At 44.2% G+C, this 20,559-nt stretch overlaps 3 protein-coding genes across 3 annotated transcripts; 2 read left to right on the plus strand and 1 right to left on the minus strand.

Annotated features, from left to right (window-relative positions):
* Positions 1 to 4,871: 4,871 nt before the first annotated feature.
* LOC6726394 (ubiquitin carboxyl-terminal hydrolase MINDY-3 homolog) lies at positions 4,872 to 8,814 on the plus strand. Its single transcript, XM_039297588.1, has 6 exons — positions 4,872 to 5,563; positions 6,327 to 6,460; positions 6,518 to 7,241; positions 7,334 to 7,493; positions 7,551 to 7,710; positions 7,798 to 8,814. Exons 1-6 carry the CDS (start codon positions 5,215 to 5,217, stop codon positions 7,942 to 7,944), a joined length of 1,674 nt encoding a protein of 557 aa, XP_039153522.1. The 5' UTR covers positions 4,872 to 5,214; the 3' UTR covers positions 7,945 to 8,814.
* Positions 8,815 to 9,470: 656 nt separating this feature from the next.
* On the minus strand, positions 9,471 to 14,150 carry LOC27208328 (fl(2)d-associated complex component). The gene is made up of 5 exons (XM_039297587.2): positions 13,221 to 14,150; positions 12,507 to 13,149; positions 11,206 to 12,325; positions 10,532 to 10,946; positions 9,471 to 10,361 (listed from the first exon to the last, which is right to left on the minus strand). Exons 1-5 carry the CDS (start codon positions 13,912 to 13,914, stop codon positions 9,781 to 9,783), a joined length of 3,453 nt encoding a protein of 1,150 aa, XP_039153521.1. The 5' UTR covers positions 13,915 to 14,150; the 3' UTR covers positions 9,471 to 9,780.
* A 1,301-nt stretch (positions 14,151 to 15,451) lies between these two features.
* LOC6726395 (succinate dehydrogenase [ubiquinone] iron-sulfur subunit) lies at positions 15,452 to 17,382 on the plus strand. Its single transcript, XM_039296951.2, has 3 exons — positions 15,452 to 15,849; positions 15,975 to 16,914; positions 16,970 to 17,382. The coding sequence occupies exons 1-3, from the start codon at positions 15,609 to 15,611 to the stop codon at positions 17,175 to 17,177; spliced, it is 1,389 nt and encodes a 462-aa protein (XP_039152885.1). The 5' UTR covers positions 15,452 to 15,608; the 3' UTR covers positions 17,178 to 17,382.
* The last annotated feature ends 3,177 nt before the right edge of the window (positions 17,383 to 20,559 follow it).

Consider the following 20,559-nt stretch of genomic DNA (forward strand, 5'->3'; position numbering starts at 1 on the left):
TTTCAAGAATGTGTTCAGTTAAACTAACGTATTTATAGACGATCTATCAAATAGTTATCTACACCGACAGCTATATGAAAAAGAACTCGGACTTATACATATATGCTTACGATCCCTAGACCTAACTTTAAATAATTTTCACTAACATCAGCTTCGCAAAACGTAAGAATACCCATCTTCTTCTATATATATATTTTGTAATCTTAAGTAAGAGTAAAGAAAGAACGGTTTATATACCCTATACATATTAATACCTGTGGTTAAGCAATTTTTTAGGATTTTCAAATTTATTTGACCAACAACATCCAATACCCAACACGAAACCCCATCGATGCACCAGAAATTCTTCGCTGAGCAGTTAATTTTGAATGTTCAACTAGCAAACGATCTCAACTAAAGTATTCTCACATTTCCAGTTGTGTAGAATTACTACGTTTGAAAAATGTGGGAAAACGCGCCACGCCCACAAACAGCTGAATCTGATGGATGTGTATCTAGGTCTATACAGCTAAATTATAGATAGCGAATATTCGAAAAAAACTGCCAGGATTTCTTTTGCTTCGACCCACATATATGTGTCCGTCTTTTCCGACCTTATAACTACCGAGCAAAGACAGATCGAAACGATTTCTAGAAAACGCAAATCATTATGTTCACACACAAGCACACACACACACACACACACACACTTTTTATGATATACAACTATTGAAAGAAAATGGTTTTTGTTGGTTAATCAAACGAGTTTAGCTGAATCATCAGAAGAGGAGTTTATATTTTTACATTTAAAATAAACAACAACAAAAAAAGAACAAAAAACTACAAAAACAACCGAAAAAAAATATATATTTTGCTTTACAAAATTGTTTATATTTTAAAACCTTTTTTAATTATTTTTTAATGGTTTTTATATCGACGCATATAAAACATTCTTATTATTAAACCATTAATACACAAAAGATACAAAAAGCAAACGAAAAAAAAGATCAAACAATTTTTTTTTATTATATACAAACAGTGCTGTTTTGAATAAATATGGTTTTTTGGATTTATTTCAAAACGCAGTGAAAATCGAAAAAAAAAAAACGAAACAAAAAACAAAAACACACAAAATAATCTATGTTGGTTTTATTTTTCTTGGTTTTCCTTCCAGATCACATAGTTTGTTCACTAAAGCTTTGGTTTTTCCTTCTTATTATTATAGTTTAGTTGATTCTTTCTTTTGCGGTTTTGCCACCCAATCCCATCCTCATCATTCCAATCCAACGCAACCGATCTTCAGCCCAAGCAAACAAAAAAAAAAAGAAAAACTAAAGCAAACTGCCACTTTCTTGAGGATTCGATTCAGTAATGTTACATGAATATTATAAATATAACTAGTTATACACGATCGCGAGCACCTGAAGATTCCTCGAGTGCGGGCGGCCTGAGCTCCACGGGATTCCGGATCGGATCCCTGGATTGGTATCGAAGCAGCCGGATCGCTTCAGTTCCCGCTTAAAGGTTGTAAATACGGACGACGTCTTATATAAGTATTGTAACTCCCTTGTGTTTTTGTATAATTACGAGTAGAGCAGCCAGAAACCGATTATAAAGCGAATATATAAATGAAATTACATCGAATCCAGGCCGATTTCGATTTCGATTTGGATTTGGATTCGGACTCAGATTCGAGTTCTGAAAGCAATCGCGTAATTTGTAAACTTTTAGTAGGCAGTGTTTTATACAAAGAGCGTAGCAAAAATAAAAATACCGAGAGCAACTTAATCTATTTATATAAAGTAAAACGAACGCAATCTGTAAATTAAAATTAACAACATGTTTTTAAATTACCATATAGTTGACTATTTCCGTGACAAAAACAAAAAATTGAAAACAAGAAGAAACAAAACCCAATTAGAAGAGAAGGCAGACAATTTCTCGCTTTGTTCGCCATTAATATTTGTAAAATAACAATAATCCCCAATTAGCAAACCAAACGATCGAAGAACGAATTGTGGAAAATATATAACTATAGCAACGCAACTAGCAGACAAAGGAAGACCATTAGCCCATTGACTCGAACCACTCAATAACAATAACTGAATAGTAAAACGAACAAACCAACAACATTCGATCTAAAATAAAAATAATAAATGCGAACATAATGTTAACGTAGCCGATTAGCCTTTAGATCACATATAGCGCATATTTTACACAAGCGTAGTGAACCAATTTCCAAACTAAACTTAGAAACTCCACGAACCCAAACTACACAGATCCCCAAATCACCAACTCGCCTACACCAAAGTTTAAACTCCAAGGAGTTTTTTTTTCAGTCAGCTGCAGTGGAAAAGTTTTCACTTCCTACAGAATTCCCGCTTAATATTAGATTTCAAAATTCGAAATCGTGCACGTTCATACCTCCTTATTTTTAATGGTAGAAATCGAAAATCTGGTTTTTGAAGATCTGTCCCATATCATTCAACTGCCACTGACACTAGGTTCATCTTAGAACAATATTAGCAAGTAACGCCGATTCCATTCGAGATTCAGTTTCCACCAACTTGGTCGTAGGACTCCACGATTCCCCCCACAAGACATGCACCCACAATTATCCTTGCACCGTGGCGTGTATATAGCCATGCACTGGATCGTCCGGACCTGGACGGGATGTGGATGCAGTGCGGCTATATCAGCTATGTAGCTTGCGAATCTGCTTCCCGTTTGGATCTGCACCACATACATAACATATATACAAATATAGACAACTCCCATATATATATAAATATATATATATATATATATTTACAGATACATATTAAAATTGAAGCGGACATAAATTAATATTTAATCTTAAGTCGGAAATAAAACATTACCTCATACTTTAAAAACTTATGAAGACAGTTACAAGTAGAACACTCGAAAATATATAGATTATATACCATATACACGATAAATATAGGCCATTTTTTTGTAGCAATCGAACTTAGGCTTTATGAAATTCTATCATTTGTGAAACGAATAGCAGCTATGATTTTCCTGTTGTGAGAGAGAAAACCGAGGAAAAGCGTGGAAATGTGCAGTTATAGCGAGGGATTGGGATTAACTTCCATTCCGGGGATTCCCCCATTGGCTCCTTTCTCTACTCATGGCTCTTTGTACATTTTTGCACTGTAAAAATAAAATATTAAACATATAAATATATAAATTGCTTGCTAAAAAAGTTTAAAAAAACGAATGGAAAACGCGCAAAGTTTAACATAAAATATATACATACATGAAGCGACGTTATTTATATATACGCCTACAGAAACATGCAAAAACTATTATATACAAAAAAATATATACATACATATATAAATATATATATATATATACAATACTTATTTACATTGCGTATTTTAGCGTTTTATTCGACATCGGAAAATAAAAAAAAATAAAACCAAAAACCAATCGTAGAAACGCTACAAAAGTGTTCTTTTTAACGAAAAAAAAAAATAAATAAAAATAAATACAGAAAGCGGAAAATAGAATATTAAATTAAGCAACAGAAAATATTTATACACTGAGATGCCGCGGCGAGTTGAAAGTTTGAATATTAAAAAAAAAGTTGGGAGAGCGAAAAATTTTTAATTGAATTTTTAATTTTACAAAAGCATACATGTTTTATTTACCAATCGCTGTAAATATCAAGCAACACACTATTCTGGCGGGCTTTTTTGAGTTTTTTTTTTTAATTTCAAACTGTCTCCACTATTCGGCCACAGCCCCCAGCCACGCCCCATGAAACCAATACCACTACAATGCAAAGCTTTAATTCATTGCCACACACACAGAGAGACACAACACACCCACACCCAGCAATGCAAAAGTGCTTTAAACATAAAAAATACGTTTCTCTTAAGTAAACTTGAAAACTTTTTACAAACAGACGAAACACAAGGACACAGAAAACAAGAACTCTGCCAAAATCAAGCTAATACAGACGAAAAAAGTAAAAACTAAATGAAAACCGAAATCTTCTCTAAAAAATAGCAACAAATTGTAAACAAGAATATAACACGGAAATAACTAATTATACATAAATGATTAAATAACGAATCGATGAGCAGAACGAATAACAAGAATGGAAATTAAAAAGCTTATTTTATATATTCAAACATACAACAATAAAAAAAACCGAAATGACCATTAATGAACTAAATTATAAACGAACCGAGATATAGTGTATATGAATGATTTTTAACCATGTAAAAATTTTGAACCAGTCTCTTTCGAATTTTATTCGTTTTCAAATGGCCCGAAAGGCAAGAAGCTGAGTTAGTGAGGGAGAGAGATAGAGTGAAGAGAGGGCTAGAGCAGCGCATTATTATTAACTAATTTAATATGCAATATATCTACTATATTTAAAGAAAACCAAAATAATACAGATACATGAACGAGGAAAATTAAAATATACACCGCAAGGGAGAACATAAAATGAACACATTTTAAAACAATGAAAACGAAACGGAAAAAAATACAAAAAAACACTCAAATAAAAAAGAAAAAACAGAACAAAAAGGAAAAAAAAACATAAAAACAGTTAGTTTTTCTCATATCGAACTTAAATTCTGTTTGGATGGGGCGACAACTCTGTAAAGGACTATTCTCCGATATCTATGTTATCGATATTTGCACAAAATCTAGTACATTTTTTGAATTTGCAAAGAAATTGCCTTGTTCAAATATTACAACGAGTTTCACTTGCAATATTTGCATTAACTTATTTATCAAAAGATAGGTGTATAAGATAAAACTTAAAATTAAACAATCTCTAGGTTTATAAATTAGTAAGCTTTGATGGCTAGGGTTTAATTTGCAAGCCGCCAATCGATTGTTTACGTATTTGCGCACACTTTGGCCACACTGCCCCACACTGTTGCACTAGTCAATCGATTGGCTGTGCCAAATAACGCCTCCTGCTATCGATATCAACCAAGAAAAAATAAAATTTATTAAATAGATTTGTACATAGGAAATCTGGTGAGGCGAAGCGAATAACATCTGGTCCAGCCAAAAATGCCAACCAAGTTGGTGGGCTAAAATAGTAAATCCGAAATCAAAGACTAGGAGCAGCAGAAGGAGTAGGACCTGACCACCAGTGGAGGAGCGACCGTGCGAGCGAGCGAACGAACGGAGCGGAGCAGAGCAGTAAAAGCAGTGTAGCATTGATTTCATCTTTAAGCGGAGATGAACGAGAAAATCGTGCCGGAGCAGCGCGGCGGCGAAGATTCCTCATCCTCCGTCACGGCGAAAAGTGCAACGGCAGCGGCGTCAGCGTCGTCACCGTCGATGACGTTGGCCTCGGCGGCCTTGGAATCGCACAAGACGACCACCATCACAACCGCCAGCAGCAGCCCTCGCACCAGTGGTGCATGTGCATCCTCCTCTCAATCTGCATCTGCACCTGCATCGGCGTCCAGCTACCAGGAAAAGCAGCCGATGCTGAATGCCACCGATATGCGCGAACTGCGCGAAATCAAGCAGTTGCTGTGGGGCGACAATGTGCGCGAAGATGTATTCAAGCGTTGGTCTCAAGGTAACCACCCAATCAACAGCCTCGTCTCCCCATCTCCCCATCTCCTCATCTTCCCATCCCCCATGCACATCGTATGCACCACCACCCACTGTGGGCAAAAAGCGCGCCCTTTTTGCGCTCGGCAAGGCTGCGTCCAGTTGGAATGGGCGCTTTTATCTTCAACTTGGCCCAGGTCATGTTCATTCATATTTACTCTTGTTTTTCCAACTACAATCAGTTTCCTTTTCGCTAAGAATAGAAACTTATCCCAGGTCATGTCTAAAGCATTACTGTCAAGAAGCAAACATGCAGATTGTAAATACTCCGTGTCTTTATTTCCTCTTTCATATCTCGACTCTTATAATTGGGCATTAATTAATTACTTTTTTTAATACCACGAGTAGTTATAGTATTTAATGACTAACTACGATTATAGACAAAGTTAGTTAGTTAACCTGTCATCAAATTTTGAGATAAATAAGTCTAATTTTAATACTCTTTGTTCAAAGTTATCGTATTATTATTGAGTATTGAGTATTATCTTTCAAGTACTATTCCTTCTTATCAAACCTTTTGTTTTTGCTTCTATTCCCAATTATTAACCCATTAGACATGAATATTGTAATATATTGTTCAGCCCACTCAATTGTAAATATGAATACAAGATTTGGTAGCCTTATAAAGGCTGGTAAAGGTTTCCGCACTACCTGCCCTCTTGTGCTCCTCCACTTTTCACATTGCAGTACCCATCTTCTTATTTTACTTACACTAATTTCTTCACCAGGATTCGAGTTTAGTAAAGTGGAACCGTCTGCATTGGTGCAGAAGCAGGGCGGTCCTTGTGCTGTGATAGCGCCGGTGCAGGCGTACTTGCTTAAGATTATTATCATGGACTTGCCAGGCATCAAGCTCTCGGAGGTTGGTCAACTTCTACCACTTGAGTACCGTACCACGCTAATCTCCACACTTATTCAGATTTCCCCCGACAAATCGCAGAACCTGCTGATCCAGGCATTGTGTGACATCCTGAAGAACTGTCGGGCGCCGCGTTACCGCATCGTCCATCTCTTGCGCCGACGAGGAAACGCTACAGAGGCTGGATCACCCAAAAAAAGCTCACCGGCCGGCGAGGAAGGATGTGCTCCAGCAGGCCAAGCGGCAGGATCTTCCGAAGAGGTGGAGGAGGCGGCTGAAGCCACTCCCGCCTCGGTCAGCAAGTTGTCCCAGGCCCTGCAGCTCGATCAGGACTTGCACGAGGAAGTGTCGCCGGATGAGTTCCACGAGCGCCTGCACACGATCCACTTCAAGGATATCGAATCCGTGGCCCGCTACTATATGGAGAACTACGGCCAGCTGGCGCACACATACGGCGTGCTGCTGTTCATGTACTCGGTGTTCCTCACCAAGGGCTCGGAGCTGGTTGCGGCCGATATATCGGACACGTCGGAGCCCCTGATACACAGCACATACGGCTATGGCGGTCAGTCGCTGATTAACCTGATGCTAACTGGGCGAGCCGTTGCCCATGTCTGGGATAATGAGCAGGACGTTGGCGGACTGAAGCTGCGTGGCATCTGTGAGCAGAGCGACATCGGCTTTATAACACTGATGGAGGAAATGCGTTACTGCACGGTGGGCTCCTTCTTCAAGAACCCACGCTATCCCGTATGGGTGATGGGCTCCGATACGCATTTAACCGGTGAGTCATCCAATAATCTACCCCTTTTGATAGCGCTTTGTGCGCCTTCGCCGTGGGCTCTTACTAATTGCAGACCTCTTATCTCTGCCCAGTTCTGTTCAGCAACGAAAAGAGGCTTGTCTCGCCAGAGACGCCCTCGGAAACTGGTCGACGTATCTTCAAATCGTACGACCCGGAGGGCAACAATTTCATATCGACCACAATGCTGCGCGAAGTCCTCGTCGCCTTGAATCTGGTCAGCGAGCCGGCCTAGTAAGCTAAACCTAATGTCGTTCATTAAAGACGGTTTGTAATCGATGCCCTTTGCAGTGTCGCCCTCATGCAGAAGCGTCTTGATCCGGAGAACTTGGGCATTATACTGCTAAATGCGTTCATGGACGAGTTCTTCCCGCTGGAGAGCCGCTCCACGCCTGATACGTTCGAGCTGATGCACTACAACGGCATACCGGGCTCCAATGAGAACAACAAGGTGAGCAGTGGACCGGCCAATCTCTCTCGTTCACTGTGATGGCCAATTTATATACGGAGCGCTTATTAACTTATGTATTCTATGCAGGTGCGCTACTATTGCGGCACGGCCATTTTGCTGGAAGGCGATCTGAAGTCGGTCTGCACCTCGAACCCGATGGTCACCTGCCTGCAGACCAAGTGGCCAAACATCGAGATAAACTGGCACGACGGCCATATGCCCTCCTTGAATTGACGCCGCCAAGGGATCCAGCGAAAATCGCTGCAGAAGGTGGGCCAGAGTCGCATGGTACACCATGGACATACTGTGATGGAGAAAACACTGTTGTAGACAGAAGAAGACGCGATTGCACGTTTCTATTTCACACTAAGTTGTATTTATTTGAAAATATTTTAAAAAACCGCTAACAACGTACCAACCGAAATATTAACAAAAACTAAAAAAAGAAAAGGGAATAACAAAAAGCAGAGCGGCTTAACTCTAACAGATTCGTTTCGAAGAAGAAACTGCAGCCATTTTGATGCATCCGCAGGGGATTAGAAGGTTTACGCCAAGCGTTGACCCACTCAAAAACACCCCGAGAAAATTCCATGAAAATGGAAAAAAAAAGGAGTCGTGCGGGAATGGAATGAACATACATCTTACAAAACAAAAAAAACAAAAACAAACTCAAATCTTAATTCGAAAATTGTACGTTTAAATTTGCATTGCAAAAAATGAACTCAACTAAAAATACAGGCAACACAATATACCTTAATGAATAAACTAAAAATCGAAAAAAACAAATCGTAATTGAAACATTAGACAGACAAAGCAAAAGCGAGAGTATGAACGAAATTTGTTTTTGGCCTTTTAACAAAAATTCTTGTAGTGTTAAACCATTTAATACAATTAAATAAACACAGATGCATTGAAAACAGGGCGCAGAAAAGGGCGTATTCGAATCCAGCATCAGAGCGAAAGAGACAGGGAACAGGGATAGAAAGAGAAAGTGAGGGAGAGAGAGAGCAAGGCAATGATTACTTCAAGTCAAACAAGAACTAAGTATAAATTAACAAAAATAACAATTCTATTTAAAATAAACAAGAAAAATCCAAAATCTCACCCAAATGTTGTGCTTTTTTTTTTGCCTGCAACAATTTGTTCTACCCATTTTCCTAGCAGAACCCGCACATTTTCCGACTTTTCCTCCAAAAGTGCTCATACATAGATATTGCATTCATGTGTTTCATATAGGCCTCCCTATCTATCCGCGTAGTACCGACTACATACATACTCTACCTTAACTGTACATCGGTGGTGGACTCACTCATTTGGCGGCGATAAGAGAATCTGGAAGTCCGGAATCCTTGCTTCGCTCCTTGCGAACAGCTTTTCCATCGCATGTGATAGCCCAGCACATACATACCTTAGTATTAGGTCCGGAGATTGGGTAGCGCTAATCCTTAGGAGCTCTTAAGTTGTAAAATGTACGCAGATTATTCCACGATGCCTGGCCTGAGTTGCTTATTACGAATAGCCTAACATACACGATAGCCGTTCGTTATGAATGTATTTATTGAAGTAACGCTTATTTGAACATTGTTTTCGGCACTAGGTTTCTTATAAAACTGTTCCAACGACGATATAATAAATCTACTATTGAAAATACCAAGTGTTTCCCATCCTTTCGTCGCTGCCACAAGCACCACATCCTTTCCAGAACTTCCGCAAGGCATTATTGAGTTCCGAGCTCAGGAATGAAATGAATCTACACTCTGTTTATTGGGACGACACTTTTTATTTTAAACATGCAGTTGATATTCACAATTTTGTATAATTCATAATGAATTCATAATTTACAATTTGTATAATGCAATTCATAATTCACAATTTCCGCAATTTCCAAGTTTGAATCAATAATCGAAATCAAGTTATATCTCACAATTTATGCTTATTCCTAAAGTCCACCTAGTAGTGGTCTCGTTTCGTCGCCTTGCCCTTCTCCCCGCCCATAAAGATCTGTATATCCAGTCGATAGTGACGGGGCTTTCGATAACGCCGCTCCCGCGGCTCGCCAGGCATCGGATCTCATTTGACATCCAGGAGCCTGCGCTGGAACATCTGCATTGCCAGGTTTCGCAGTCCCTCGCCCACGATGGGAACACTGCGCGGGAACTCGCATTCGCGCGCCGGCAAGCCGCACAGCTGGCGGCGCAAGCGCAAATCCTGGCGAGCACTCAGAGCTCGGCTGCCAGGACCGCAGACGTTGCCCACCAAACGCTGGCGCTCGACGGCGGCGCTGCGAAGACCCATCTGCACGCAGGCCAGTGGCTCCAGTTGCTGCTGGCTGGCCAGAAATTCGCGATAGTCGAGCAGTGGCGAGGGTATCTTAGCCGGAGGCTCCTCGTCTCCATCTAGTTCGCGCTGCTGGCCCTGCTCCTTCTCCTGGAGCAACTGCTGGCGCGCCTCCTCCATGACGCAACGGGCGTAGCCCTCGCCGGCCATTCCGAACGATATGCCCAGGTCGAGGAGCACGCGGTATGGCTGCCATCTCTGCTTGGCGGATGTGCCGCGATCCACGCCCTGTTGGGCCGCCTGAGCATCGCTGGCCTGCTGACGGGTCTCTGCTATCAATCCCTGCCAGTCCACGCCCAAAGCATCGCCAATGCCTGCGGAATGGAATGGGAAAAAACATTTTTTTTTTTTACATCATGCATCATTTCCACTTGACCTTACATCAAATAAATGTGACCATAAATCCGAGTCTGAATAATTGACAAGCATTGTGGCAATCATATTGTCATCGGATAGGACAAATATTTATACATAGATGACTCACCCTTGTGGCGGGCATCCTCCTCGAGTTCGCCATCGGATATTTCCTCGAAGTCCAGTACCTCGTCTCCCTCCTCGCCCTTGATCGGATGCCCAGACACATCGGTGAGTGCCTCGTTTTTGACCTCCTCCCCATTGGTGTCCATTTCCTGCTCCGGCTCCGTGGGCAGCTCGTTCTTGGGGCGCACCTTGTCCGTCTTATTAAGAATATCGTCATCGCTGTCGCTAATCTCGCTCAGCTCACCCTCGACGGCGCTGGAGCGGACGGGCTCCTGCTTAACTGGATTTCCCTCAGAAGACATAGACTGATTCAAGTTCAGACTCTGGGTTGGCGAATCTTGGGCGCCCAGTTCGGGTGTGCCTGCCGAGTCTTCGGACGCATCTTCCTGCTTGATGCACACGGTATTTAGTTTGCTTACCTTAAACATCGATTGAGGATTACAATAAGAGAAATTTATTACTAATGGAAATTTATGGTTTTACCATTTCCGCTGGACAAAATGATTACGTTATTGCACAACGGTTGGTGAACAATTGATTTCGAATGGATGAACGTTGCACTGAGTTAACATAAACACATGTACATAATTATAAACAAAGACGAAATCATAGCCGCCAAATGATATGATAGGCCGCATCCGATGTCTCTGCAGCGTAGTAAACGAAAATCAATCGCACCTGAGCCAGTATTCCGGGATTGGTGGTGGCATTGGCGGCGCTTTGGGCCGCAGCCTTAGCCGCTGCCACTGCTGTGGTGGCCGCCGCAACAGCACTCGCCTGTGCGGCAGCATTTGGTTTGGCCGCGTTGAGGAGTGGATTCAGGAGCGGTGTCTGCGTCGGCGAGACCAGCGGAGCGTGAGTGTGCTTTTTGAGGAAAGTGGACGATCCGGGCAGACCGCCGTCCCGGGCGCCCAGTGCGCCGCCATCTCGGGCAGATCCATAAGGCAATCTCTTATGGGGAAATCCGCGTGAGTAACCACCAGGCGGTTGCACCGGCAACGTCATCAGCGGTGGCGGATGCGATCGGTAGCCGGGCCGCTCGCCGTGATCGCCATGACCGTGGCCACCGCGCCGGAACCCTCTGCCGGATCCTCGTTCGCCCCTCGGATGCACATGGTGGTGCGGGGAAGCTGGATGCGGATGGGATGGTGGTGGCGGCGCGTCATCGTTATCTCGCCAATCACCTCCAGAATTGGACGACTGCTGCTGCCAGCCGCGTGGCTTTTCCCGCTGATCGTGCTCCAACCAAGCGGGCTCGTTTTTGATAGATGGCCTATCGCCGCCAGCGCCTCCGCCTCCTGTCTCCGGTCGATCCTCGCGATCGCGCTCGCGTTCCCGATCACGCTCTCGTTCCCGCTCTCGCTCCCGCTCGTCCGCATCCCAGTCAGGCTCCGAAGCAGAATGGTGCTGCTGCTGCGAAGGAGGACCTCCGCCCGCATGAGCTGGGGGTTTGCCACGCTTGGGGCCGCCAACAAAGGCACCCGGTCGCCCAGGGGTTCCACTAGGTCCGCCTGGGCCGGCACCAGCTCCCTCCTCCTCCCACTCGCGCTCCCACTCCGGTCTGAAGTCGCCACGGGTTCCAATATTGCGCTCCCTTTCGCGGTCGCGTTCTCGTTCCCGATCCCGTTCCCTGTCCCGGATTAGACGTTCCCGCTCGTCCGGATAAAGGGTGTCTTCCGTTTCGAGGTCACGGTACTCGCGTCCTTGCAGCTCTCGTTCCCGCAACTCGCGTGCCTCCAGCCAGGCTTCTCGTTCCCGCGAGGAATAGCGGGCATCCAGATAGGCGCGCTTGTAGGCCCTAAAATAAGGAATTCCCAAACGGCGGATTAGGTAATGCCGATTTCATGGCCATAAACATTAATGAGAAAAGGATTACTATCTGCTACCTAGTTAACCAAGTTCTAGGTAACAGAAAAAGTAACCAAAATGGTACAGTTTCAGCTATTCGTGGAATAGTTAAGTGCAGGCCCTAAACCTACCTCTCCCGCTCCTCCTCGGAGTACAGTTCCCGCGGATCCCGCATTCTCGGTGCATAGTGCTCCGGCAGGGGACTGATGTCCCTGCGCCGATACCTTCGCATCTCGTCGATCAGCCCATGTCCGTGTCGTTCCTCCAGATACTCTTGCTCACGCTCGTAGGGATCCAACTCGCGCTTATCGCGCACATGACGCCCGCCTCGCTCGCGCTCTCGTTCTCTTTCGACGGTGTCCAGCGATCGCTCCCGGCTGCCATACGGAGGAAGATCCAGGTCTCGACCAGGACCACCGCGTTTACCACCCTCCTCTTCCTCCTGACGACGCAACTTCTCGCGAGCCAAGCGTTCCCGCTCCCGTTGACGTTCTTGGCAGCGAGCCAGGGCCTCAGCGCGCTCCTTGTCCCTGGCTGCCTCCCGTTCCGCACGCTCGCGCTCCCGATCCCGACGATCTCGCTCCCGCAAAGAGAGATCGTGGCGTTCGCGCTCTCTTTCTCGTTCTCGCTCGCGCTCCCTTTCCCGCTCCCGTTCTAGGGATGGAGTACGTCCACGTGCGCGGGTCTGGATGATGATCTTCTCTCGCGACATCAGCTGGTGATGCATTCGCGCGGATGAGCTGCTGCTGCCGCCTCCAAGACCAGAACCTAAGCCTGTAAGTCAAGCAACATTAATGGGTTAAGACATTAGTGGGTTGAGCTTAGAAATAACTAGATGTAGTTACCTGGACTCTTTTGCCGCTTACCCACGATGTCCTGGTGGATGCGAATCTTGGTGGTGGTGGTAGTGCTGCTGCTCGGTGGACTCCTGCTGCTGCCCAATCGATGATGGTCTCGCTCCCTGTCCCGTTGGACGACGCGCAGCTTGTCCCGCTCCCGTTGCTCCTTGCTGGCAGCCCGTAGCCTTTTCCGCTCAGCCAGCTTCTTCAGCTTGGCTCGCGTCGTCGGCGACAGGGAACGATGGACGTGACCACTGAGGGCAGCGGCCGCCCGTTTCTTAAGGCGCGCTTCCTTCAGCTTCCGTTTGATATGGTTCCGCTTGGCTACCAGCTTCTTTTGCACATGATCCCGTTTGTCTCGTTTGCGACGCGACGACGATGGTTCATCTCCGGACGAGCTGCCGCCGCGCCGTGAGCTCTTCTTTTTGCGATGATGCCGCTCCGCGGAGCGCGGATGATGTCCATGGCCGTGGGGATGGGGATGACCGTGGACGCTACCACTGCCGCCGGGACCACCGGCACCACCAGGTACTCCCACTCCCACACCGACGCCGCCCACGCCCTGCTCGCTGTCCGTGCTGCTGTACGAGCTGCTCCCGCTGTCGGAGTCCGAGGTGGAGTCCGAGCTGCTCGAGTGCGTCGCACTGTGACGGGCGGCCTTCTTGTAGCGGCGCAGCGACTCCTTGGCCTTCTTCTCCATCGCCGCGATCTCCGCTAGCCTGCGCGCCTCCGTTTTGGCTGCTTTCGCTTCGTGCTCCGGTCGAAAATCAGCACGGCTACGCGGCTTATAACTTGTTGCAGCGTATCTTGTGATATAATGTCCTTTTTCGGAGGCGCGGACTTGCCTTGTTGTCTATTTTGATGGCGTTTTCTTTTACTCTTCTTCTTTTCTATTTTCCTCTACATCTTCGTGGTTGTTGTTATCGATAGTCGCGACCATCGGTTACAGTCAGCACGACGGTACATATAGATTTGCGATCGAAAAAATATAAGTTTGAGAATATTGTTTATTATTATAGTATATTATAATGAAATATAATTACATATATAATAAATATAAATTTTTTAATTGTGACTAAATTTAATATAATAAATTTATAAAACATAGTAATACTATAATAAATATTGGTGATAATTATAGTTTTATTTATTGTATAATCAAAATTTTATTACATATATAATATGTTCATTTTATAATATTTTATTATAAGTGACATATAATAATAAATGAATATTAATAATATTAAAATTAATAATATTACTTTATACAAATATTATTTAATAATATATTTGTATTAATATCTTAATATAAATATAATAAATATTTGTGATATTTCTATTTCAATGTTTTTGTCATTTTCTGCTTAAAAAGAGTTTGGTTTTGGTTTGAATTGCAGTTTCGTTATCGATTTACCGGTTCAGCTTATCTACCCGGTTGATCAACAGTTTCTTGAACCGGGTTATTCAATCTGACTTGTTATCCATTTTTATACCGGTTACTCGTAAAGTAAAAGGGTATTCTAGATTCGTTGAAAAGTATGTAACAGTCAGAAGGATGCGTTTCCGACTATATAAATATAGTATATATATTATTGGTATATATATTATTAGTATATATATTATTAGTATATATATTATTAGTATATATATTATTGATCCGGATCAATAGCAGAGTCGATCTGGCCATGTCCGTATGAACGGCGAGATCTTAGGAACTGTAAAAGCTAGAAGATTGAGATTAAGCATAAAGATTCTAAGACAATAGACATAGCGCATGTTTGTTGACCCATGTTGCCACGCCCACCCCTACCGTGATATACTGCCACACCAACACTTTTGAAAAATGTTTTAATATATTTTTAGATTTTTATTTGTTTTGTAATTTATATCGATTTAATAAAAAAAAACTTTTTGACACTCCCTTTTTATTCTCCAATATCTATCAATTATCCAGAAAAATGATGAAATTTCGCGTTCTCACATCCGCTTCGATTTAAGCATTCTCTCTTGTTTTATAATGTGCTTCTTAGTTGATTTAAAAGCATACAAAGCTAATTTAGAGTCCATTAAACGGTTAATTAATTAAAAAAGGGGCTTCAAATTCCACGCATCCAAAACATTGTATAAAGCAGCCTGTTTTACTACTCAGTTAAGCTGAACTTTTCATTTCAAAAAGATTTTCAAATCTAGCTGGCGGTGGTTCTAGGGTCAAGTCGTATTACGGGCACTTCACCGGTTTCTCCTCAGTTTGGCTACACACTTCGACACTTCAACACCTCAACACCTTATCGTCTCGGCACACATTCTCTCTCAACAAAAAAAAAAAACATATATATTTTTATAAGTACACATTTTACCGGCTTGTAAAACGCTCATTAATTCGCTCGAAAACCGATGAATTTGATCCGCCGGCAGCCTCGGCTGCTAAGTAAGCGGAGCACGTGGCTGCTTAGAAATTACGTGGCGGCCAACAGAGATGTGTCCGAATCCGTTTCCCGTCCTGCGGCGTCTATGTCCACCCTATCGTTACCCGGACCAGCGCTGGCTGCCGCCGCCCCAGTATCCGCAGTATCCGCCATATCCCTGGTACCCCGGTGCACCCACTCCAGCCTCCAAGGAGGTGGACAAGGAGCAGGTGAGTTGCAAGTGAAGAGTATTCTGCACACACCATTTTTTGGGCATATTATTGACAACTTTTTGGGTTGTCAATGACTTTGTCATAGTCACCTGCACTTATGGAAAATTCTATATTCATGAAAGGAGGAAGAGGGCTCGGAGGATCAGCCACCGGAGGATCAGCCGCCGGAGGAATCGCCACAAAAAGACAGTACTCCGGAGGAGCAGCCCCCGCCGGAGCCGCCAAGCCTGGAGGAGCAGCCCCCGCCGGAGCCGCCAAGCCTGGAGGAGCAGCCCCCGCCGTAGCCGTCAAGCCTGGAGGAGCAGCCGCCGCTGGAGCCGCCAAGCCTGGAGAAGCAGCCCCCGCCGGAGCCGCCAAGCCGGGAGGAGCAGCCCCCGCCGGAGCCGGATCCGCCAAGCCCGGAGGAGCGTCCACCGGAAAGCCACCTTCGGGCAAAGCCCCAGCAGCGCCTCCCCCTTCTCCACCTCCTCCGCCAGCTAAATCTGCACCCCCAGTAAAAGCCAAGAAGCCGCGATTGAAGACCTTCGAGATCTACCGATGGAAGCCCGGGGATCAGCCGCAGACGCAGACCTACGAGGTGGACCTGGAGCAGTGCGGCGCCATGGTGCTGGACGCCCTGATCAAGATCAAGAACGAGATGGATCCCACGCTGACCTTCAGGCGCTCCTGTCGCGAGGGCATCTGCGGCTCCTGCGCGATGAACATCAATGGAACGAACACCTTGGCCTGCGTGTCGTCCATCGACCAGAATGAGAGCAAGTGCTGCCGCATCTATCCACTGCCCCACCTGTATGTGGTGCGGGATCTGGTGCCGGACATGAGCCAGTTCTACGATCAGTACCGCTCCATCCAACCGTGGCTGCAGCGCAAGGATCTGAAGCGGGAAGCTGGCTCGGCACAGTATCTGCAGTCCGTGGACGATCGTCTGGTGCTGGACGGGCTGTACGAGTGCATCCTGTGCGCCTGCTGTCAGACCTCCTGTCCATCCTACTGGTGGAACAGCAACAAGTATCTGGGCCCCGCCGTCCTCATGCAGGCCTATCGCTGGGTCATTGATTCCAGGTGAGTGCGGCCATGATGCTGCCAGTTTCCCCAGTGTGCTAAGATTCGCTTACAGGGACGAGGCCACCGAGCAGCGACTGGACTTTCTCAAGGATCCCTGGAAGCTATACCGCTGCCACTCGATCATGAACTGCACCAACACGTGCCCCAAGCACCTCAATCCGGCTAGAGCTATCATCCAGCTGAAGCAACTGCTTGTGGGACTGAAGAAGAAGGGGAAGCCACAACTTAAGACTGACGCCCTTTTCGCGGGAAAGGCGTAGGACACGGAAATGTCGACATAACGCCATGGGACTTATTATATACAGATATAGATATGCATACATAGATATGGATATACATGCATAGATATAGTAGGTAATGGGAATGCTATACTGTACACACTGGGCAATACACTAAACGCAGGACCTGATGGGCTTTACATGGGGTAGGGGTAGTTGTGCGATAATAAAAAACGATTGGACTCAATTTTGTTTGAAAGTGGATGAGGTGGTATCGAATATCCTGATGGAATGCTGCACAAGATCAAGTCGTCTATTAATTGATCAATTGGAAGACAATCTTTACAGATGCCAGCATGGGTACAAAATAAAGCGATCGTCGGGCAGATGGATTGCAGTTGGACAGATGAATCCAACTGATACCAAGCACGCCCAGCACTCCAATGAATCCCCAGCTTCTCCATTTCCCTCTTCGTCGCCACATAGATCCAGATTCCAATCCCTATCCCGATCCCGATGTGCTATTTCTGCTCGTTGCAATTAAGTGGGAAAATGCTGTTGCAATGTGGATGTTAATGTTCGTGTCTGCACCAGACGCATCCAAACAAATCACATAAAGAATGGAATCGGATGAAATGAGCCACTTCCCACACTCGAAAAAATCACATGGTGTGATTTGAACACCAAACTTAATGCATTATTTAAGGCAAACAAATTTATTGCCGTGCAGGCCAGGAGATTTGTTTTCCAATTGGCCTGGAGCAGGAGCAGGAGCATTGGAGGGCAGTGAATGAAGCCAACTGTGAAAACGGTCCAAACGTCTCGATGGGCATCTATAAATAGGCCAACGCAAATCTTCCGCCGGGCAGAAGAATCGGAGACGGGAGTCATTTCGAGTTCGGTATGGAATACTTCGATGTTGTTTTCTTTAAAAATAACAAGGCCCTACGAACTTGTCAGCAGCCGTCGCGAAAACGGGGAAATGAAAGCAAGAAAAGCGGGAAATCTTGTCACGCTCTCATTTACACAACTTGCACTTTTCCTCTCGTTTTCTTCGGTTTTTTAATATACCCTTCCAACGAGTACATCGCCTATCATGTATGTGCAATTTTACTTCAACTATTTAGTTAAATATAAGGAGAACCTCTTTTGGAATTAGTTGGCAGGTCCTTTGGACTCTAAAAATATTATAGCATACTTTTGTACACATTTCTACGTGCTTTTTTTTTAGTTTCTTCTTATTTTATTTATATTCTTTTTATTAGATTCTTGAAGTAGTGTATGGAAATCTTCGCCCTTACCATTCGTCACTTAGGCTCGTATTTATTTCCTTGGGCTGCGACAACACTCAATCGCCTTGACACAAGCTGACAGGCACAAATCAGATGAAAAGCCTTCGCCAAGAGCTCCGGGAGATTAACCAAAGCCTGTTGATCCGCAGCTTCCCATTCTGCTGCCGCTGCAGAGAATCATCATTCCGGCCGATTCTCCAGAAGCTTAGGCCATCAGGAACCGCGTGGCGAGGAGACAATTAAAAGGCAATTCCAGCAATGCGTCTGTTTGCACCTGCCGTCCAGATATCAGCGACAAACGACATTGTCAACAGCGAGCCAGTCGAGCACGATGATTACACTAGTCAGCAAAGCAAAAGATATCTGATATAAAGCCTTATCTTCAAGGGTTATTATCTTAAGGTACAATGATCGGTTATGGCTCGAAAACGTACGAGTATAGACTTTAAAAATATGTTTAAAAGTAGGACACGTCCTTAGCTTTTCTGATTTTTAAATTAAATAGTTGATGCAACTATTAAACTTAAGTGAAATATCACACTTGATATTATTATATATTATTATTATTTGACAACCATATGATTCACCAAAGTTCCTGTTTGGTTGTGCAGTGCCCTTAAAAATAAATACATCTCACACATGCAGACTCCGAAATACTTGGAGCAAATTATGTTGGACTAAAGTCCCTGGCTCCTCCTTTGTCGCATTGCCAAGGTGTCGAGTCCGCTGACAATGTGGAGCATTCCCCCAACTCCAGCAGCTCACAATTTAAGCTGTTAAGCCGCCGCTGACGGCTGACAGGTGGCAAGGGGAATCGGAATCGGAATCGAAGCATCCGAGTGCCGAGAAACAGGCATTTTCCAGGCACATTTCGTCATAGACGCGTGCTGGAATTGGTCGCGTGCGAAAGAGAGGAGGAGTCGGACAGTGAAAGAGATAGGGATAGATACCGAGATGCTAACTATCCCTAGCAATGGAAATAAAATGCCAGTTTAATTGACATGGTGACCCCGATTTGCTAATTTTTTCCAATCGGAGAAAGGTGACTTTCAAGTGATGTACTTCAAAATGTGGTCACATGTTAACTTAATATTATGTTGATTATTTATTAGTTTGGTGACCCCGATCCTGCATTTTTAGCTTGTTAATGGTGACTACAGTTGCTTATCCTTCTCTCTCGAAGGCATCTGTTGATTTGCCATTTAATTTAACAAATTCAACTCAAAAACGCTATGTTACAGCACTGCAGCATGGGAACGGTTTCCTGCCTCTTGATGGTTAATTTGATTGCAACGCTGTTGTTGCCATAGTTACAGATGATATAAAATCCCCAAGATTTATGGCTTTTAAATTTCCATTCATGCCGGGAGCTGGCTGATTGCTGGCATCCAGAGACAAAAGCGGATGCACAAATCAATTGTCATTTGGCATGGAGTGTTGTCGACGAGAGTAAGTCACTTGTAAAATGAAGTTTTTAATTAAAAATGCCCACCACTGATTGTCTACTTTATGTCTTGATGGCTTTCTTAGTGCCTTTTCTCCTTTTTTTATCGCTGGCAATCGCTTTCCTTTTACTCTCCTTTGAGTTGAGAGCACCTTCGAGTCGGTTGAGTTTCCTTACTTGAGCTAAGATCATTGGAATTATTCGTGATCAGTCATCGGTCGACTATTGAAAGAGTAAGACCCCCAAGCTATTTAATCTCTCAACTTAAATATATTTGCCATTCTATTTTCGAATCTCGCAGTCATTTTGCTCAAAGGGAGAGAGCATCTTCCGAATAATATTGAAAAAGCTTTTCACTCATTTTGCTCAGAGTATATTGCTTCAGTGAATCACATATGATTGATGATCTGATGATTAATTAGGCATTTTATCGTTTCAATAATTAACAATAATAAAACGAAAATGATCGATGAGTACTTGTACAGAGTTGAAAACGGGAGTATAAACAACGTAAACCATGATTAATGCTCTTGATCAATCAGATCGATAATTGTTGATACCGATATGTTGAAATCGATAAGATGTCCCGTTGAATTCGAGCCCCAGTTTTCAGGTGTTCCGAGGGCATCTGAACTTGGCCGATAACTTTTTGACGCAAAGCTTTGGCCCCCGTCAGGGCTGTTTCTCT

The sequence above is a fragment of the Drosophila simulans genome, chromosome X, assembly GCF_016746395.2.
Source record: "Drosophila simulans strain w501 chromosome X, Prin_Dsim_3.1, whole genome shotgun sequence".
NCBI classification, from domain to species: Eukaryota; Metazoa; Arthropoda; class Insecta; order Diptera; family Drosophilidae; genus Drosophila; species Drosophila simulans.